The sequence below is a fragment of the Hypanus sabinus genome, chromosome 3 (assembly GCF_030144855.1).
Source record: "Hypanus sabinus isolate sHypSab1 chromosome 3, sHypSab1.hap1, whole genome shotgun sequence".
In the NCBI taxonomy this organism is placed as follows: Eukaryota; Metazoa; Chordata; class Chondrichthyes; order Myliobatiformes; family Dasyatidae; genus Hypanus; species Hypanus sabinus.
In genome coordinates, this window is record NC_082708.1 from 21,635,655 (window position 1) to 21,658,734 (window position 23,080).

Here is a 23,080-nt window from a genome sequence, read left to right on the forward strand (position 1 = left end):
TTGTCATATGGTTATACAATAGAATCAATAAAAGGCCACACCCAACAGGGCAGACAAGTAATCAACATACAAAGACAGCAAACTGTGCAACTACAATAGAAAAAAAAAACAGAAATAATAATAATAAATAAATAAACAATTAACTATCAAGAACATGAGAGGAAGAGCCGTTGAAAGTGAGCCCAGAGGTTGTGGGAACATTTCAGTGATCGGGCGAGTGAAGTTGAGTGACACTGGCCCCTTGGTTCAGGAGCCTGGTGACTGAGGGATAATAACTGCTCCTGAGCTTGGTGGTGCGAGTCCTGAGGCTCTTGTACCTGATGGCAGCAGTGAGAGGAGAACATGACCTAGGTGTTGGGGTCGCTGATGATGGTTACTGCTTTCCTGCGGCAGCACTCCATGTAGATGTGCTCATTGGTGGGGAGGTCTTTACCCGTGATGGACTGGGCTGTATCCACTACCTTTTCTTGTAGGATATTCCATTCAAGGGCATTGGTGTTTCCATACCAGACTGTGATGCAGCCAGTCAATATACTCTCCACGACACATCTATAGAATTTTGTCAAAGTATTAGATGTCATGCCGAATCTTCACAAACTATTAAAGAAGTGGAGGTGTTGCTGTGCTTTCTTCTAGATTTCACTTAGGTGTTGGATCAAAGACAGATCCTTTGAAATGATACCAGTTAAGTCCTAACGGGAAGGCAGTACAGATCTCGAGATAGTTCCGCTAGCACAGGTGTCTTAAATGAGAGAATGTAGTTGTGAGGTAAGGGGATGGTCATTTAAAACTGAGGAACTTTTTCTCACAGAGAGTGATGCATCTCTGCAATTCCCTATGCTAGAGAGTTGTGGAGACTACTTCAGAGGAGGAATTTAAAAACGAGATAGATAACTTTTAAAAGGTTAAGCAACTGTGGACTAAGGGGAATGATGCAATGAGAGTAGACAGGCTAACAGTTTGGCACAGACTAGATGGATCATGCAGTGCTCTATGACTCTATGTCCCCACAAACCATTCAGAATATTCTCCAAACAGAGGCCCTGGATGAACCATGAGATCCTTGGACTGTTCAGGTCAGACCAGTGGCATTCAAGTCTAGAGACCAAGTATGATACGAGAGGTTCAGATACAATCTCTGGAAAGCCGTTTCACGTGTGAACTGGCAATTCCGGACCAAACTTGGATCACCGAGGGAAACTCGACAGCTTTGTCAGGATTTGAATGCTATCACCTCTAACAAAGTGAAATGAAGTGACATAGGTGAAAAGAAGGCTTCTCTCCCGGGTGAGCTGAATGCCTTCCACGCTCACTGTGACCATAGAGACAAGGTAACTTCACAGACCTCCACAGCCCCTGCTGAAGCTGTGCTTCCAGTCTAGGAGGCCGACATGAGAAAATCCTTCTGGAGGGTGAGCCCACGGAAATCATCCAGACCAGATGGGGAATCTGGCCGAGAACTAAAGACCTATGCTGATCATCTGGCTGGAGTGTTGACTAATAAGCTTAACTCTCACTTCAGGAGTCTGACATACCCTGCTGCTTCAAGCAGCCTTCAATTATACTGATGCCTAAGGGGAATGTGGTAACCTGCCTCAATGACTGTCGTCCAGTATCACTTGCAGTACATCCACTGTGGTGAACTGCTTTGAGAGGTTGGTGATGAAACGTATCAATTCCTGGAGAGAAGCAACTTGGATCTGCTCCAATTTGCTTACCTGCTCAACAGGTCCACAGCAGAATTGAATTGAATTGAATTTCGATATATTGTCATTTAGAAACCACAACTGCAATGCAGTGTGCATTAAAAAATGAGACAACGTTCCTCCAGAATGATATCACAAAAGCACGCGACAAAACAGACTACACCAGAAAATCCACAAAATGTTTGGCAATCTCCAAATCCAGAGTCCGGAGAGGCTGCTGCGTATTAATATTGCGCTACCATTTTAGTGCGTTCCCTGGAAAGGAGCTCCAAACCGTCCAGACAAAACAAGACTACCCAGACACACCCAGTCAGGAGACCAACTCTACCACCCAACAAACCAAAAACTAAAGCTACAAGACCTACACAAAACCACATAGTTACAACAATGCAAATAATAGCATAATTGATAAAAAAAAAACCAGATCATAGGCACAGTAAAAATAGTCCAAAGATGTTAAAAGACTGTAAGTTCCAAAGAAACCACCACACAGTTTCCACAAGTCCTCAGGGTCCCGATAGACTTGTCATCCCACGCAGGCGGCAGAAGGGAATACCCCCGCTATGGACTTCCATGGCGCCGCTGGACCCACTCGCAGACGCAGCCCACAGTGAAAGCTCCCCAACCACAGCAGACTCCGAGTCCATCGAGCCTCTGACCATCCCCTCCGACACAGCCTCTGCCGAGCGCACTACGACACCCCCGCCACTGGCAACACGACCCCGAGGACTAGGGGCCTGTTCTTCCCAGCAGAGACCTGGACCTCACAACAGCAGCAGCAATGAAGAAGGCCTTCCTGGAGATTTCCACATCCACATGTTCCTCCATGCTGCCACATCCGTTTTTCACCAGATTAGGATTGTGCACGGCACCCTGCTTGACAAATAACAGACATCAACTCCAGAGAGACCGCTGCAAACTGCGTCATGCTGCCATCTTGTCATTTCATTGGCTCGACACTCTACCTTGGAGCATCTGGAGCAAAGAGGCATACATATGGGTGTTCTTTATTGACTATACTTGTCATTCAATACTATAATCCCCTCAAAACTCATCAATAAGGTTCAAGACCTTGGCCTCAATATCTCCTTGTGTAATTGGATCCTTGATTTCCTTACCAAGTTAGTTCAGATTGGCAGCGACATCTCCTCCATGATCTCCATCAGCACCGGTGCACCGCAAGGCTGTGTGTTTAACCTCCTGCTCTACTCACTTACACTGACTGCCTGGCTCAGCACAGCTCTGATGCCATATTCAAGATTGCTGATGACACCACTGTTGTGGGGTGAATCAAAGGTGGTAACAAATCAGTGTATATGAGATTGAAAGTAGTGAATATGGCTCTATCCATCAGAAATAAAGCCCTCCCCACTATCGAGTATACACCGAGAAAGACTGCTGTCAGAGGAAGGCAGCATCCATCATTAAAGACTCCACCACTCAGGCCATGCTCTCCTCTGGCTGCTTCCATCAGGAAGAAGGTATAGGAGCCCCAGGACTCTCACCAGCAGCTTCAGGAACAGTTCAACCATCAGGCTCTTGAACCAGAGGGATAACTTCACTCAACTTTCATCGTCCCTATATCGAACTGCTCCCACGATCTATTGACTCACTTTCTGTGAATCTTCATATCATGTTCTTGCTATTTATTGCTTATTAATTTGTTTTGTAGTATATTTGCACAGTTTGTTGTCTTTTGCACATTGGTTGTTCATCCATCCTGTTGGGCATGGTCTTCCATTGATTGTGTTGTGTTTCTTGGATTTGCTAAGTATGCCCACAAGAAAACAAATCTCAGTTTTGTATGAGGTGACGTGTGCACTTGGATAATTACTTTGGAGCATGCATGTGAAAATATGGTTTTAATTTATAACTTCAAACAGGTACAAGACTTTTCAGGGAATGAAGGGATATAGATCATGTGCAGACAAAGGGATTAATTTAATGGCGTCATGTTCAGCACAGATATCATGAGAAGAAGGGTCTGTTCCTATGTTGTATGTTCGATGAATAGTGTGCGGTAACAATACCTGAGATTGCCACAAGATGTCAATGTAACCATACTGGAAGGCACTGTTGAGGTCTCAGCTGTACGCCCAGTAGGTGACTGCACAAATGTTTGTTTTATGTGATGGCCAAATGCTTTAATGTTGAGTCTTGGTTGTTGAATCTAGCTGGATTGCAAAGAACTGGGATGAATTACAAGTGGGGCTGGTGCTGTTTGGCTGAGATAGCAGCCTTGTGTGATGGGTCAGTGGGATAATCGTTAGTGGCTAATCAGGCTTTCTGTTAGTGAGAGTTTCCATCCATTTCACTTATCTTAAGTAAGCTTTTTTTAAATCTAGATTCATTGGTCAAAGTTCACCATACACTACTCTGAGATTAATTTTCATGCTGGTGTTCAGAATAAAAAGAAGAATAGAATCTATGAAAAACTACAGACAAACAAAAACTAACAAGGAACCAATGTACAAAAGAAGGTAAACTGCAAATAGAAAAACTAGGCCTCCGTTGGTCAGGGTTGGCGATGGGTGTTGTGGCCTAACTGTCTAGATACACGAGTCTGGGCTGTACATTGTGGAGAGCAAGCTGTTGCCCATGTAGCAAACTCCCCCTTTCCATGCATCTGATTAATCCAAAGGAATGGCCGATTCCGTTTGGCACCAGCAGCATTTCTGTAATGAACTCAGCTGTATCCTCCACTTTTTATAGATTTTTTAGTTCTTACGCATTGGTGTTTCCATGCCTGGCTGTGATGCAGCCAATGGAAGATACTCTCCATTGTGTATTTATAGAAGCTTGTCAAAGTTTATATCAACTTAGTGGCCACGTTATTAGGTACCTCCTGTATCTGATAAAGTGAGTGTATGTTCATGGTCTTCTGCTGCTGTAGCCCATCCAGTTCAAGGTTCAATATGTTGTGTGTTCAGAAATGCTCTTCTGCACACCACTATCATAACTTGTGGTTATTTGAGTTACTGTCGCCTTCCTGTCAGCTTGAACCAGTCTGGCCGTTCTCCTCTGAACTCTCTCATTAACAAGGTGCTTTTGCCCACAGAACTGCCACTCACCGGAATTTTTTTTTTGTTTTTCACACTATTCACTTTAAACTCTAGACTGTTGTGCGTGAATATCCCAGGATATCAGCAGTTTCTGAGATACTCGAGCAACCCCATCTGGCATCAATAATCATTCCACAAAGTCACTTAGATCACATTTCTTCCCCATTCTGATGTTTGGTCTGAATCTCTTGACCATGCCAGCATGCTTTTAAGCATCGAGTTGCTGTCACACAATTGGCTGATTAGATATTTGCATGAACAAGCAGATGTACCTAATAAAGTGGCCACTGGGTGTATATAGCTGCTCATTTTATCTGTTATAGTTGCTCTAGTCTTTTAAATCTAAAAGAACTACATTGTATACATGTTGAGACTGACTCTCACTTAATTTTCTTTCAGAAACGTCAATCACAATAAAAACATGATGTACCTGGAAAGCAAAAATCAAATTGAGGTGGAACTTGCACAGAAGATGGATGCTCCTGAAGGGAGATTAAATGGGCACGTCAAGCCATTGGTTGGGTCTAGGGGTCTAGGGGAGCTAAAGCTTCTGGAGGGCTTTGGTGAGATGGTCCAGAGTCCAAAAGCAGAGCAGAGTCAATACCTGAACGGAACTGCAGCACACAAACAACGAGCCCTGCACTGTGAGGAAGTTAACACTGTCAGTAAGCAGGAAGGGTGAGTCTGATTCCGTTATTGTTATTATTTGGTGAAGCAAAAGAAATGTTGAGGAATCTATATTAGAACCTTTGTTGCCATTTCTCTTTACTTGTTTTTTTTATTTTGAAAGGTGGACATTTTATTGAAATGAGCTAGGGCTTTTCTCATTGGAGTGAAGAAGGATGAGAGGTGACTTGATAGAGATGTACAAGATGATAAGAGGCAGAGATTGAGTGGAAAGGCAGAGGCTTATCCCCAGGGTGAAAATGCTTACTACAAGGGGGCATACTTTTAAGGTGATTGGAGGAAAGTTATAGAAGGGGTGTCAGAGATAAAGCAGAGATTTAGGGTGGCATGGTAACGTAGTGCTAACCACACACACAGGTGACCAGGGTTCATTTCCTGCTGCTGCCTGTGAGGAGTTTGTATGTTTTCCCTGTAAACGTGTGGGTTTCCTGCGGGTGCTCTGGTTTCCTCCCCCAGTCCAAAGATGTACTGGTTGGTAGGTTAATTGGTCATTGTAATTTGACTCAGATTAAGTCGGGGGATCACTGGTCAGCTGGAAGGGCTGGGAGGGGCCAATTCTGCACTGTCTCTCAATAAATAAATGGAAAGTAAGTTTTTTACACAGTGGGTGCATGGATAGCCCTGCCAGGGATACATTAGAGGCCAATATAGTGTATGAGGGTCATTTAAGTAACTCTTAGATAGAAATGGAGGGAAAAATTAGGTTGATCTTTGAGTAGGTTAAAAGGTTAGCAGAATTTCGTGGGCCGAATGTCCTGTACTGTGCCATAATGATCAATGTTTTTAAAAGGAAATCCTTTTAGCTGTACCTAATTAGGACAAGATATTAAGAAACATACCATAACAATTCTTATAAATGTCCATTAATACTTGTCTTTATTGGCTCACTGTGGTATCTGAGTGTCAGTTATTTGCATAACTAGGAGTGTACCTGATTGGGGCATTTGGCTTTGCAATGATTTTATTCCTGTGTTGAAAGAAACAAAAGTCTGAAATAAGAATTGATGTAAGTGGGCTCCAGTTAATTTAACCACCAGAGTCAATGGAAATCAATATGCACGTACACTCCTGTTCTTGGATTTTTGATACTGTAGCACATACCCATTTACTGTCCATTAACCACAAAGCAGCTCACTTGAGTGGCATCCATTCCATCAACAGTCCTAAGCGTGAGGGGCGGGACCCTTCATCTCAGTCCGAAATGTCGGCTGTTCATTCCTCTCCATTGATGCTGCCTGTCCTGCTGAGTTCCTCCAGCACTTTCTGTGGGTTACTTCAGCATTTATTCTCTCAGTCGCTGGCCCACTCTGACTGGGGTACGCACCATTTAAAAACGCAGCTCCAACAACATCTTCCAAACTCTCAATGCCTTACGGAAGCAGGGCTAATTTAGATGGGGACCTTGGTCTCCTGAAGGTCCCATTACCATGTGGTAAGCTTCCATTGCTCTGTGATCTTTCCTCTAAGGACAAGATCAGCAGATCCACGGGCCACTCTCTGACTTGGAAGTGTAATGTTGGCCCTACTCTGAAGCAGGATCTGAACTCTGGAACTCTTTTCCCTGTACCTTCATCAGAAAGACTGTTCAACATGCACAAAATGCTGGAGGAACTCAGCAGGTTGAGCAGCATCCAGAGGGGGAAATAAACAGTCAACATACATCATGGCGAAGGCAAGTCCTGATGAAGGGTATTGGTCCGCATCATTGACTGTTTATATTCATTTCTATAGATGCTGCTTGAGCCACTGAGTTCCTCCAGCATTTTGTGTGTGTTCTCAAGTTTTTTAGCAGCCACAGAATTTCTGGTGTATCTGTTGTGGTTTCACAGCCTTGATAGCTTTGCACAGATCATAGCTGCTTTTCTCGAGCTCTTGCAGATCACTGGGAATGTAAGCTCTATGTCACGCGGTAAGTGCTACTCGTACGGAACTATTGGGCCAGGGTTTCTGGTTCAAGAAGACCCTGACTGACTTCTAGGGGACAAAATCATTGACTTACCTCTGGATGAAGCACATGGCTCCATCAGTGAACTCGGAGACATTCCAGTCGACGTCATTGAAGCAGTCCTGCAGCGTGGAGGCCGATTGGTTGGACCAACAGTGGACGGTTATAACTATGGCCACCTCTTGTTTCAGCTTCTGCCTGTCCGTCGGCAAAAGCAGGATCGAAGAGTGATCTGATTTTCCAAAAGCTGGGCAAGGGGAGCTTTGTGAGCTTTGTGGAAGGGAGTGTAACTGTGGTCAAGTATGTTATCTCCACAAGTGCTCACCTGAATGTGCTGACAAAACTTCAGAGAGGCTTTCGCCAGCGACACTCGATTAAAGTCACCGGCGACGATGAAGACAGCCTCTGGGTGTCAAGACAGCCTCTGACTGTGTTGACGGTCTTGTACAGTTCCCTGAGAGCCAGGTCAGTATCAGCCTGTGGGGGGAATGTGCACTGCTGTGATGATAACAGCCGTGAACTCCCTGGGCAGCCAGTAGGGTCTGCACAGCAGCACCAGGTACTCCAGGTCTGGGAAACAAAAGGATTTGAGTGCATGCACATTCTGGGGGTCACACCAAGCATTGTTGTCCATGAAGCTTACCCTCCTCCTTTACTCTTCCCAGAGAGGTTTTTCGACCTGTCCGGCCGAAACAGGGAGAACCCAGAGGGCTCGATGGCATACAGGTATCTCCTCTGTCAGCCAGGTCTCCACGAAGCACAAAACTTTGCATTCCTTTGTTTCATACTTTATATATCAATGCATCAAAAATTATTACACTGCCCGAGACTTACTCAGATCTCAGATTTTGATTTGTTTATTGATTTGTTTGTGTTAATAGCCAACACAGTTCAGGATGTGCTGCAGATAGCCTGCGATTGTAGCAACACTGCCTGGCATTCTCACAGTGTTTGGCAGAGCAGCACGACAAGCAACTAAACAACAATGTCCTTTGTCCCACGTGCACATCGCTGGCCTTTCGAGCGCAGAGCAGAGGCCCAAACACCGGATGTCCTGCATCTCCTGCCCATGTCGCGGGCCTTCAGAGTGTGGAGCATAAGCCTGCCCACTACGCCCTTGTCTCTAAGCCCTAATCTGACCCCTAACACCCCACTTCACTGCCTCAAAACCCTGATCTGACCCCAACTCCCCTCACTGTCCCCAAATCCATCCCTATGACCTAAAAAAAACTAAGTCTGAACCATGACCTTGATGGCGACTGCAGCTTAGTGCCATCTTGGAAAAACATACTCTTTTGCCAAATCCATACGAACGCCCACTTCAAGGACAATAGCCATTTAAAGATCAGAACCCACACTGTGCATAATACATGAATTAACCCCAACATTCAGGCAAGCACATATGCGTCACCTGACACTGCTACATCTGTTGATTTTAATGATCAAAAACAGACCAATTTTAGTAACGTTTCCAATGCATCTCCCTAGGAATGAAATCAGCACTATATTTATTTGGAAGAATAGCCTATTTCAGCAAAAGCAGAATTATTTGAGGGGGGAGAAAAAAAGAATTTTGGATCAGTAGTATCTTAAAAAAAACCTGTTGTGAGGTGAGTCATGTGGATTCTACCCTTAGTGGCCACTTCATTAGTGACCTCCTGTAACTGATAGAGTGACCACTGAGTGTATGCTCATGATCTTCTGCTGCTGAGCCATACATATCAAGCTTCAATGTATTGTGCATTGTTTTCTCAACAACACTGTACGAGGAGCGTTTGAAAGCTCTGGGCCTGTACTTGCTGGAGTTTGGAAGAACTGGGTGGGGGCGGCGTGGTGTTCTCATTGTAATCGATTGGGTATTGAAAGACCTAGGTAGAGTGGACGAAGAGAGGATGTTTCCTATCATGAGGGAGTCTAGAACCAGAGGGCATAGCCTCATAATACAAGGACGTTCCTTTAAAACAGAGATGAGCATTAATTTCTTTAGTCAGAGGGCAGTGAATCTGTGCCACAGATGGTTGCGGAGGCTAGCCAATGGGTATATTTATAGTGGAGCTTGATAGGTTCTTGATTAGTAAGAGTGTCAAAGATTATGGGGAGAAGGCAAGAGAATGGGGTTAAGAGGGACAATAAATCAGCTAAGATAGAATGGTGGAGAAGACCTGATGGGCTAAATGGCCTAATTCTGCTCCCATGTCTTATAATATTCCTATTCCAATTTCAACTTCTATAAGCACATGGTGCAATTATGCATTCTTAGCACTTATTATTGGCAATGTAACCAATATATCAGAAACTATAAAAAGAACATGTATTATTAATGTACATAGCTTAAGCATAACCTTTGTTGCTTCATAGAGTGATAGTATGTTGTTTAACAAAAGAAGACCTTTTGGCCACACTAACCATCATGTACTTATCCGTTCGGATCCCATCTTTCTTCTCTGCCTTGATGAGTTTGTTTCGATGCTATTAAATTGTTGTGACTCCGCTTCCACTGAAATTTCAGGCAATGCGTTCCAGGTTCCAAGCATCATCTCAGTGAAACCAGATTCCCTCTAGACTTCTTTACCTTAAACCTCTGTCTTTTATCACAACCTATCACCTGTGGAACCAGAGGACCCCACACATTTGGCCGCTGGTACATCACAATCAAGAATGCTTACCGTGCCATCACATGTCTGTACTTTGTAAAGTCTGATCACCTGGCCGTACTTGTGCTCCTGACATACAGGCAAAGACTAAAGACTGCAGCACCAGTGGTGAGGATGTGGGAACATTTACAGGACATTTACAGGACTGCTCTGAGTCAGTGGATTGGGCACAATTCAGAGATTCATCTTCAAATCTGAGTGAATACAACACTGTTGTCACCAACTTCATCAAGGTCTGTGTAGATGAGCGCGTGCCTTTGAGAACATACCAGACATACCCAAGCCAGAGGTTGTGGATGACCATGGGATTCTCAGTCTGCTGAAGGCTAGATCTGTGGCCTTCAAGACCGGTGATCCAGAACTATACAAGAAGCTCAGGAAGGTTATTTTAAGAGCGAAAAAATTCCGATTGAAGTTAGAGATGGAACTTGATGCATGTCAGCTCTGGCAGGGTGTGCAGGCCATCACTTCCAACAAAGTGAAACCGAACATCATAAATGTCTGTGATGCTTCACTGCTAGATGAGCTCAATATCTTTTACATGAAAGGGAAAATAAAGCTACACTTGTGCCAATCCCTGCAGTACCTGGTGACCCTGTGGTCTCTGTCTCGGAGACTGACGTCAGAACATCTTTCAGGAGCATGAACCCTTGTGTTAGGCCCTAATGGTGTACCTGGTAGGGCATTGACACTGGGGTGCCAAACATCTGGCAGGAGTGTTCAAAGACTCCTTCAATCTCTCACTGCTGCAGTCGGAGATTGCCATCTTCTTCAAAAAGGTAACAATTGCACCAGTGCCCAAGAAGAGCAGAATGTTCTGCCTCAACGTCTGTCACCTAGTTTCACTGTAATGAAGTGCTTTGAGAGGTTGGTCATGGCCAGAATTAACTCCTACCTAAGTAAGGCTGGACCCACTGCAACTTGGCTATTGCCACAATAGGTCTACTGCAGATTCAATCTCACTGGCTCTCCACTCAGCCTTGGATCACTTGGATAATTGTAATACCTACATTGGGCTGCTGTTTATTGTGTACAGATCAGCATTCAACACCATCATACCCTCAGCTTGAATCAAAAAACTCCAAGCCCTGGACCTCTGTACCTCCCTCTGCAACTGGATCCTTAACTTCCTTATTGGGAAACCACAGTCAGTGGAGATCAGAAATGAAATCTCCTCCTCACTGGCAATCAATACTGGCGCATTTCAAGGATGTGAGTTTAACCCACTCCTGTATTCTCTCTACAGCCACAACTGTGTGGCTATGTATAGCTCAAACACCACCTATAAATTTGCTGACAATTATTGTTGGCAGAATTTCAGGTGGAAATGAGGAGGCATACAGGAGTAAAATACAATAGTTCAGCTGGTTGAGTGGAGTCTCAAAAACATTCTTGTACTCAACGCCAGTACAATCAAGGAATTGATTCTGGACTTAAGAAAGGGGAAGCTGAGGAAACACACACCAGTCCCCATTGATGGATCTGAAGTAGAAAGGGTGAGCAGTTCAAGTTCCTGTTTGTCCACGTTTTTGAAAATCTATCCTAGGCCCAACATACTGATGCAATTACAAAGAAGGCATGGCAGCAGCTATACTTCATTAGGGGTTTGAGGATAATTGGTATGTCACCAAAGTAACTCACAAATTTTTTACAGATGTACCACGGACAATATTCTGATCGCACAGGATCAGAAAAAGCTGCTGTAACTCATAAACTCTGCCATCTCCACAATGGGCATCTAGCCTCCCCAGCACCCAGAACACCTTCAAGAGGCGATGCCACAAAAATGTGGCATCCATCATTAAGGACTCCCATCACCCAGGGCATGCCCTCTTCTGATCGCTACCACCAAGGAGGAGGTACAGGAGCCTGAAGACGCACACTCAACATTTTTGTAACAGCTTCACCCTCTCTGCCAACAGATTTCTGAATGGGCAATGAACCCACAAATACTACTTCAGTATTTTTTTCTCTCTTTTTGCACTACATATTTAATTTGATTTTCTTTTTAAATATTTGCATATTATTGTAATTAATAGTTTTTATTATGTATTGCATTGTACTGCTACTGCAAAACAACAAATTTTGTGACATATGTCAATGATATTAAACCTGATTCTGATTCTGAACTTCTCTCACTCAATTGCCACAATGTATTGTACCTCACCAGCTTGCTTGTATTTAATTATTTTCATATTCTACTGGTTTGCATGTATTTAATTTTTACAGATAATTTTTTTTTTGAAAATAGCAATGTAGCAGCTTCCTCATCCCTACTTTCAACCAATGACGTATTGAAGCAATATCTAGTTTTTTTTTCTCTCAGACAATTTGGAATTAGAGGAAGCTCTTGCTTCTTTTCTTTGCATGCTAAAAATATCCACTTAGTCTGTAATTCCTCCAAGTCTTTAAATCTTCCTATCCATCCTCATTAACTATTCCAAAAATTGTTGGATTCCGATATTTTTAATTCAATGTTCTTTCAGAAGTCAAGAATGAGGCACAAAACTTGTTGCTTCCAATCACTTTATTATGTACCAATAGAACAAAAAGAATTGGAAACAGGCAGTAACAAAGGTCTAGGAGGGGAAAGGGAAGAAGTAAAGCGAATAAAGACCAAAGATGACAGGGCAACTGTCATGAGCCCTGTGGCCTGTGCACCTATATTTATTAATTATCATTTAATCTAGAGTCATTAAGCCCTTGTGCTTTCTGTTTAGTCTTGACAAGTTTATTTTGACTGGCACGGGTTTTCAGTGTATTGTGATTATTTAAAGCGGACTCCAAGGCCCTTATCGCGGGACTTTGTTTTTTCAAGATCGATTCGTCTCATGGTGTCACTTGGTTGAGCCACTGATGTTCTGTAAGAATTCCTATGAATGAACTCTTGTTTCTGTCTCGACATGGGAGTCTGTCATTCCTCTGCACCTGGGTTCTGTTGCTTGTCGGCACACACCGTGACAGTTAAATTAAATTTGACAAGATTAAACAGAAAGCACAGGGGCTTAACGATGCTAGGTAAAACAATAATTAACAAATAGAGATGCACAGGCCTGTAAGGATCATGACAGTACTGTCACAGTGTGCGCTGACATATGACTGTACCCAGGTGCAGAGGAACAAGAGATTCCATGTAGAGACAGAAAAAAAGAGTGTATTCATAGGAATTCTAACAGAACATTGGCAGCTTAACTGAATGACACTGCAAGATGAATCGTTCTCAAAAGAACAAGGACCTCACGATAAGCACTAATCAGGAGTCTGCTTTAAATATTCATAGTATGCGGAACACCTGTGTCAGTCAAAATAAACAGTTTGTGAACTCCTTGTAATTACTTGGTTTTCTGTATTAATTACTCATAAAATATTTGGTCTGATTTCCTCAAATTCACAATAATAGACAAACACAATCTGCCTAAACTAATAAGGCACAACCACTGTACTACTTCTCATCAATACTAAGTCCACCAGTTAAACAATCACAGTCCAGTTTCAAAAGTATGTGAACCTCTGGGGTAATGCCATCTACAAAAACCCTTTGGAGTCAGGTGTTTTAATCACTGAGATGAGATTGGAAGTGTGGGTTGTACAGGTCCCTGCCCTATAAAGACAGGTTACTGACAGCCTGCTTTCCTCAAGAAAGGTCTGTTTATGTGCACCATGCCTCGATCAAAACAACCTTCAGAGGACTTTAGAAGAAGAACTGTAGAGATGCATGAAGCTGAAAAAGGTGACAAAGGCATTTCTAAAGACCTGAGTGTTCATCAGTCCACAGTATGACCAATTGTCTCCAAATGGAGGAAATTCAGTACTGTTGCTGCTCACCACCATTGTGCCAGTCTAATCAGCAAATGTCTGCTGGAGGTTTTACCAGTTATTAAATACGAGGGTTCACATACTTTTTCTAGCCTGGACTGTGAATGATGAAAAGTACAATTGTTTGTGCTTTAGTAGTTTAGGCAGATTGAGTTTGTTTACCACTGTGACTTAAATGAAGATTAAACCACATTTTATGAGTAATTAATGCAGAAAACCAGATTTCTCAAATGTTTCACAAACTTTTTCTTGCAAACAGTTCCCCTTAACGTGCGAACGTGTGCGTGCACACTCACCTTTTGCTACTAGTGCACAAAGGAATTTAAATTGTGCACAAAAGTTGTTACCCTCTCCCTTGTTGGCATGTGAAGTACATTTCACAATCTTGCACAATCACCTTTCCTTTTCCAGTTTCTGATGCAGGCGGTGTTGTCAACACGGAGTTTGCGATGATTTGTCCGCAGATTTTAAAACTGGCTTATTTATTCTGTTGTTATTGAAGAAATTATTGATTCACCATGTTGAATTCCAAAGAAGCAAAGTGTGTGAAGTGCAAAAGAACTGCTAGTTCATTTAAAGCAGGATGGCTTAATGAAACAGTAGAAACTGCTACACCAAAAGCTCATGAGGTCAGGAACATGCAGCTATGAGAAATATTTATGTGCAATGCAGAAACTGGCCTTACTACCGTGTATTGTCATAATGCATAAGTTGCTAGAAAATTTGCAGGTGGAAAGAAGGGAAGTGATATTTAGAAACTTGACTTTTTAAAGCATCATTTTAGCCAGCAATCACATATGGGCAGTGTGCAAAAGCTCCGACGACAAAACACTGCTACGTATGTTTTGTGAGAGTGCAGGTGAACAAGAGCGAAAATGATCAAACCCAGAGGAGATCAAAGTGCCCATTGACAGTTATTTTACTTCTTTTAAACAATGAACAATGAACAATGAACTGGGTTTGGCAGTTTATTATCCTTAGGGAAGCATCAGGTTTACTTCCACTTTAAAATTCAGTGCACACCTGTTGACGTCACTGGGCAATAAAGCACACAGCACAAGATTTTTGCGTACACTGGAGACTTCAAATTTGAGGGAATATTGCTTGCACCTGAATTTAACTATATTAAACAGGAAGCACAATGGTTTAACTACTATAGATAAGACAGCAATTACAAATACTTGTGCATGTGACTAATTAACCCAATAATCTTTACAGACGTCAGTGGAATTGAACCTGGGTCACCAGCATTGTAAAAGTGCTATACTAACTGCTTTGCTACCATGCTGCCCAAGTTTCTTACTACCTACCTCTTTGATGCCTCTCTAAATTTTATATTATCCCTCCCCCTCTTCTGCCTCTTTCACTCTAAGGGGAAAAAATCCCAGGGTATTAAGTCTCTTCTCTCACTGACACCATAACTCAAACCAGTCTAAGGTGGCACTGGCGATGCTCAGCTGGTGGCCAATGAAACAAAGAAAACAACTAAATACTTTGTGAATCTCACTTTTTTTTTCTGGCAAGAGATCATCGCAAACAATGGCCTTTAACTTTCCTTTGGACTTGGAGGAAATTCAATGTGGCGGTATTGAGACGAGGTAGCAGAAGCAAGGGAAGTCCTGAGGTTCGATCGATTTAAGCGCTGGGCCAAGTTGGAACGATTGGGTGCAGGCTGAATCGAGGCGGCGGGGTCCAGGTCATGGCTAGTAAGTCGCAAGCCTGCCATGATGGTGCCAGAGATATGGCGACACTTGCAAGCTGCCCCCAGCACATCTGCAGGCTGTGTTGGTCATTGTCAAAAACAACATATTTCACTGTTTCGACGTTCTGATGTACTGTATTTGTGACAAGTGAAACTAAACTTTTAAAATGACTCTTTTTCTTTACTTAGAGAATTGTTCATTCATCTTGGCTCAGAGGATAGTGCTGGGTCAGTTCAGCCCCTACAGGCTATTCTGGGATTCCAGTCCTGCGCCTCAATTTTATTAACTCCATTTTGTATTATATTTCTTTCTAATTGAATCTACCAAAAAATATTCCAATTTGAGTCTTGAGATTGACCAAGTAAGCATAGCTCTTTCGACAGGGAGTTCCCTTCTTTCCTTTATCCCTGATGAGTTTCCGCTATTGTTTTGAAGTAGAAACATAAATTATACACGTTTTTCCTTTTGACAAGATTTTTGATCGCTTCCTCTGAGATAGTTTCTTCTCTACAGGAAATGGCTGGTTCTGGTCTCTTTCCATCTAAGCACAACCATACACTTCCACAAATTGTGATGACTGTCTTTAGGAGTATCATATTTTAAAGTGTATCATCTGTCCATTATTAGATAGATATTACATAGCTACCATGATCTATCTATTAATGGAAAGCTGATACACTTCAGAAGTTTAACTTCCAATAATTCAGTTTATAGAAATTTCAACCTTCATTCTTAACAATCAGGCTTTATTTTGCAAAAGATTGTTTGGAAACCTTAAGTCTTTACTGATCATTAAGTCACACTTTTGTGAATAGGTTAGACTTTAGGGGTGCACTCCCTTTCTGTTTCAATTTTCTCTTCATTTCTCCCACTCATTTTTTTTTCCTTCTCCGTCTCCTTCTCAAAGGTTTCACTCTTCATTTCCCTCCCTTCTCCATCTTTTTCCTCCCATTCTCTTTTCTGGTCAATTTGCCTCCCCTTATCTAGTTATTCTCTCACCCTTCTGCCACTTGCTCTACATCTTTGTTCTTCCATCTCTTCTCCATCCTTTGTTCTCCCCTTTGCCCATTGATAATTGTGAGATCAGGGATAAGGTGAAATTCTAGGGTATGTCTACATATCTGCCACAAAATCTCTTTGACCCCTCTACCATCAGGCAGGGAGGTACCGTAGCATCCTAACAAGGGTTGTTAGGATGAGAAACAGCTTCTTCCCCAGACCTTGAGACAACGGAATACCCTGCCACCATCTAGGTCTCATCACTTATGAAATGCCAGTAGCGTTATGCTATTCACTTTTTAACTTGTGCTGTAAATGCTCTTCATGCAAAATATTAATCTTCTATAATATATTTTACTATGTATTAATTTATTTGTGATAATATTACTGTGTTATGATTGAGTTATATGTACCATGTGGCTCACCTTGGTCTGGAGGAACATTGATTTGTTTGGCTGCATACTTGTATACGGTTGAACAATGAACTTGAACTGGAACTTGGTTTTGAAGACTTGAAAAGCCTGTTCGAACCTACACATGGTGTTGAGGATGGCATTGAGGGAAGCAAGCTTAGGAAATTGCAGGGACCTTGACGAAGATCTCTTTAGCCACAGGTGACATCTCAGAAGATTGGAGAATATCCAATATTTATTTTAAAGAAGGGTAACAGCGATAATCCAGGAAATTCTAGGCCAGTAAGCCTTACAGGGAAATTACTGGAGAATCTTCTTAGCAAATTTCGATGTGAAGAGCTGGAAAGTGCAAAAGAAACACTGAATCATGTTACTCATGCTGGGAGAAATAGTATACTACCAAAATAATCCACTAATATGGCAATAAGCTTTACATATAGGGCACCATGGTGGTGTAGCAGCTACTGTGATCCTATTACGGGTCGGGGCACTGGAATTCGGAGTTCAATTCCGATGCTGTCTGTAAGAAGTTACATCCTTCCCGTGTACACATGGGTTTCGTCCCACAGTCCAGAGACATACCGATTAGTAGGTTAATTGGTCATTGTAAATTGTCCTGTAATTAGGCTGGTGTTTATTAGGTGGGTTGCCAGGCAGTATGGCCTGTTGGGCCAGACGGGCCTGTTCTACGCTGTATCTAAATAAATAAACAACAAACAAATAAATAAACTTTGAAAATTCCTCCCTGGGAAATTGGATCAAATTGTACAGTTATATGGGGAAAGAAAGGAAAAATTAGAAATCCATGATAGATATGATATGCCCCATGGCCGCCTCCTGTGCTGCAAGTTTCTATGTTATGTGGTCTGTAATAGAAAAGTTACTTGTTGGTTTCTTTGGAACCTAAAAGTTGCTGCAAGAAAGAGGAAGGGTTGATGTTAAAGTGTAGAGAAAATGTAAAAGTGTATTTGAAGCTTACAACGACATTGCTTTTCTCTGCAGTAACATATGAGTGAAAATTCAAATATCTTAGGTGCAAAGTGACCTGGGAGTCCTTGTGCAGGATTCCCTAATGGTTAACTTGCAGGATGAGTTGAGATGAGAGAGAAAAATGCAATGTTAGCGTTTGTTTCAAGAGGACTAGAATGCAACAGCAAGGATGTAATGCTGTGGCTTAATAAGGCATTGATCAGACAGCACTTGGAGTATTGTGAGCAGTTTTGGGACCTTTATCTAAGAAAAACTGTGGTGGCGTTGGAGACGGTCCAGGGGAGGTTCATGAAAATGATTTTGAGAATGAATGGGTTAAAATCTGAGGAATGTTTGAAGTCTCTGGGCCTGTACTCACTGTAGTTTAGAAGAATGACAGGGGAGTTAATTGAAACCTATCGAATATTGAAAGGCCGAGATAGAATGGATGTGGAGAGGAAGTTTCCTATAGTGGGGGAGTCTAAAACCAGGGAGCAGAGTCTAAGAATAGAGAGATCCCCATTTAAAACAGAGATGAGAAATTTCTTTAGACAGATGCAATGATCCCTTTGCATCATCAGTGAGGACCGGAGAGGTTTTGGAGGATTGGAGGGTTGCGGATTTTGTTCCCTATTTCAAGAAAGGGAGTAGAGATAGCCCAGGAAATTATAGACCAGTGAGTCTTACTTCAGCGGTTGGTAAGTTGATGGAGAAGATCCTGAGAGGCAGGATTTATGAACATTTGGAGAGGTATAATATGATTAGGAATAGTCAGCAAGGCTTTGTCAAAGGCAGGTCGTGCCTTGCGAGTCTGATTGAATATTTTAAGGATGTGACTAAACACATTGATGAAAGTAGAGCAGTAGATGTAGTGTATGTGGATTTTAGCAAGGCATTTGATAAGGTACCCCATGCAAGACTTATTGAGAAAGTAAGGAGGCATGGGATCCAAGGGGACATTGCTTTGTGGATCCAGAACTGGCTTGCCCACTGAAGGCAAAGAGTGGTTATAGATGGGTCATATTCTGCATGGAGGCCAGTGACCAATGATGTGCCTCAGGGATCTGTTCTGGGACCCCTACTCTTTGCGATTTTTATAAATGACCTGGATGAGGAAGTGGAGGGATGGGTTAGTAAATTTGCTGATGATACAAATGTTGGGGGTGCTGTTTATAGTGTGGAGTGTTGTTAGAGATTACAGCGGGACATTGAAAGGGTGCAAAACTGTGCTGAGAAGCGGCAAATGGATTTCAACCCAGCTAAATGTGAAGTGGTTTATTTTGGTAGGTCAAAAATGATGTTAGAATATAGCATTAATAGTAAGACTCTTGGCAGTGCGGAGGATTGGGGGATTTTGGGATCTGAGTCCATAGGACACTCAAAGCTGCTGCGCAGGTTGATTCTGTGGTTAAGAAGGCACGCAGTGCATTGGCCTTCATCAACTATGGGATTGAGTTTAAGAGCCGAGAGGTAATGTTGCAGCTATATAGGACCCTGGTCAGACCCCACTTGGAGTACTGTGCTCAATTCTGGTTGCCTCGCTACAGGAAGGACGTGGAAATCATAAAAAGGGTGCAGAGGAGATTTACAAGGGTGCTGCCTGGATTGGGGAGCATGCCTTATGAGAATAGTTAAGTGAACTTGGCCTTTTCCCTTTGGACCAATGGAGAATGAGAGGTGACCTGATAGAGGTGTACAAGATAATGAGAGGCATTGATCATGTGGATAGTCAGAGGCTTTTCCCCAGGGCTGAAATGGCTAGCACGAGAGGGCATAGTTTCAAGGTGCTGGGGAGTAGGTACAGAGGAGATGTCAGGGGTAAGTTTTTTTACGCAGAGAGTGGTGAGTGTGTGGAATGGGCTGCTGGCAGCGGTGTTGGATGTGGAAATGATAGGGTCTTTTAAGAGATTCCTGGATGGCTACATGGAACTTAGAAAAATAGAGGGCTATGGGTAAAGCCTAGGTAATTCTAAGGTAGGGACATGTTCAGCACAGCTTTGTGGGCTGAAGGACCTGTATTGTGCTGTAAGTTTTTTATGTTTCTAGAAGGCGGTACATCTGTGGAATTTATTGCCAATGACAGCTGTGGTGGCCATATCATAAAGCAGAGGTTGATAGGTTCTTGATTATACAGGGCATCAGACATTATGAAAAGAAGGCAGGTGTATGGGAATTGAGAGGGATAATAAATCAACTATGATGAAATTGTGGGAGCAGACTTGATGGGCAGAGTGGCCTAATTGTGCTCCTGTGTCAGATGGACTAACATACAGTACACAAAATGGTGGAGAAATTCAGCAGATCAGGTATCATACATAGAGAGGAAGAAGCAGTCAATGTTTTGGGCCTAGACCCTTCATCATGACTTGCTTTTGTTTGTCTTGTTTTCTCTTTAGATGACAAATCAGGTTTTGGGACTCAGAATATTTCTATTCTTATCTCAGTGTCTACATGGCAGGAACCTGGAGGTTGCAATGTTGTAGTGAGATATCTGGCAAATTGGCAAGCCTTTTTGGCTCAGTTAACATACAAAATTTACAGGCCTTTGACTCTAATATCAATCTTACCCTTCCCTCCTATATGACCCTCCATCCTTCTATCATCCGTTTCTATCTAAGAGTTTCTTAAATGTCCCTAGTTTACCTGTCTCTACTACTGCCCCAGCAGCGCATTCCACACTCTCACTGTTCTGTGAATAAACCCTACCTCTGACATTACCCCCACCCCCACCTATACTCTTCTCCAATTCCCTTAAAATTTCTACCCTGGGAAGAAGTCCCTTGCTTATCTTATCCTCTTGCACACCCTATCAAGTCACCTCTCAGCTCTCAAAATCTTGGGCAACAAGGTGGTTTCATTCAGAGGGTCACAAGTCTTTAGAACTCCCCTCAAAAAGATGTGGCTGCAGAGTCTCTGGAAGTTTTTTTTAGCAGAAGTAAATAGATTATTGATGAGAAAAATATTATTGGGGGTAAAGGTAAATGTGGAGTAGACATGATCTGACTGCAATGTCAGATCATCCATGATCTTATTAAACAGCAGAACTAACTTGAGGGGTGAAGGAATTTAAAGTTAGTAACTTTAAATTCCTTGCAGTTATCATTTCAGAGGATCTGTCCTGAGACCACTGAGGTATGGAAACATCAAAGCCTATGAATGGAAAAGCCTACAAAAAATGCTGGATACAGCCCAGTCCACCCTGTCCTGGTGGTCAACCATTTTAATTCCAATCTCCATTTCCATTCTGACATGTTTGTCTAGGCCTCCTCTACTGTCAAGATGAGGCTACCCTCAGGTTAGAGGAGCAACACCTTATTCCATCTGGATAGCCACCAATCTGATGACTTAATCATCGATTGCTTTCTGGTAATTTTACCCACTCGCCCCACCCTTTCTCTCTTCTTCCATTCCCGTCTCTGGCTCCCCTCTTACCTCTTCACTTCCCCTCATCTGCCTATCACCTCCCCCAGGTGCCCCTCCTCCTTCCCCTTTTCCTATGGTCCACTCTCCTCTCCTATCAGATTCCTCATTCTTTTCAACTATTACTTCCCAGCTTGTCACTTCATCACCCACCCCCACCCGCCTGACTTCACCTATCACCTTCTAGCTTGTACTCCTTCCTCTCCCTTCATCTTCTTATTCTTCCCCCTTCCTTTCCAGTCCTGATGAAGGGTCTCAGCCTGAAACATCGACTCTTTATTTCATTCCATAGATGCTGCCTGACCGGCTGAGTTCCTCCAGTGCTTTGCAGATTTCTAGATTCTCTTGTGTTTCTGAGAAGCCTTCAGGTCTCTTCACATGGCATAGGAAAGATGAATTACTTGAAAAATGTAGTTTAAGGATTTCTCGCAGGCTACCAATGGGGCGCTTGCTTATGGTGGATGAAAATAGCACTTGGTTCAACTTGTTTGAACTTTATGTCCAGGCCTGGAGCGGACTGACAGGGCACCAGGACAGGCCAGAGACATGGTGCTTTTAGCTGTCTGCAGGTGACAATTCCCTCTGTTGAGATTTAAGATTCCAGCTTACACATACTCATCGTGATATTGGCCAGCTGGTGGCGCAATGGCATCAGCGCCAGACTCCGGAGCGAAGGCTCCCGAGTTCGAATCCAAGTTGGGCCACCCCCGAGCATGCTTTCCATCCGTGCCGAGTTGAGCGTAGAGCTAGCCACTCGGCCTCGTAAAAACAAGGGTCGAGTCAGGAACGTTCATATTGTGACCTGGTTCATCTGAAAGGAGACCAATCCTGTCACCATGCGCCAGACAAGAATGGCTGACTGTCTGGTGTGACACGATGAAAAAAACCTGTGATATTATTGAGGCCATACATCTGATTGAGTTTCTGCTGATTCCCAACAGTCCCTTTCCTTTGCTTCCTTTTATTCCCCGTACTATTCCCCCCACATGCTCACTAATTCCCCTTTGGTTCTTCGACGGGAATCTTTAGTTACCATTAGCCTACCACTGGATCTTTGTGCTGTGGAAGGAAAGACACCCAGCAGAAACCTACATGGTCATGGGAAGCAGGTACAAATTCCAGAGTCCCTGGTTCCTTGGAGAGGTGAGATTCCAGCGATAACTGCTATATCTTCATACCATGTGAGAGACTGCACGGACCAGTTATTTCAGAATAAGTATAAGATTTAACATCACTGGTACATGGAGCTTAGAAAAACAGGTCATTTCTAAAGTAAGTACATGGTTGGCACAGCATTGTGGGCCAAAGGGCCTGTATCGTGCTTTAGGTTTTCTAAGTTTTCTGGTTCTATAGTATAGGTTGTAAAACATGTTGTTTTATGTCAGCAACAGTGCAATACATAAAATACTATAAATTACAATAAGGAATGTATTATGTACAGTATAATATATATATCTTTCTAGCTACAGTATGTCTCTCTCATTATTTATATGTGTGTGTGTGAGTGTGTGTGTGTGTGTGTGTGTGTGTGTGTGTGTGAGTGTGTGCGTATGTGTGTGTGTGTGTGTGTGTGTGTGTATGTGTGTGTGTGTGTGTGTATGTGTGTGTGTGTATGTGTGTGTGTATGTGTGTGTGTATGTGTGTGTGAGTGTGTGTATGTGTGTGTGTGTGTGTGAGTGTGTGTGTGTGTGTGTGTGTGTATACAT

General features: G+C 42.9%; 1 protein-coding gene across 1 annotated transcript in view; it reads left to right on the forward strand.

Moving 5' to 3' along the window:
• The window catches only part of oca2 (oculocutaneous albinism II), a 507,586-nt gene that overhangs the window by 22,476 nt on the left and 462,030 nt on the right, over positions 1-23,080 (forward strand). The window contains exon 2 of the mRNA XM_059963277.1: positions 5,168-5,446. Coding sequence (XP_059819260.1) covers positions 5,190-5,446 — 257 coding nt within the window. The 5' untranslated portion in view covers positions 5,168-5,189. The remainder of the gene's footprint in view (positions 1-5,167; positions 5,447-23,080) is intronic.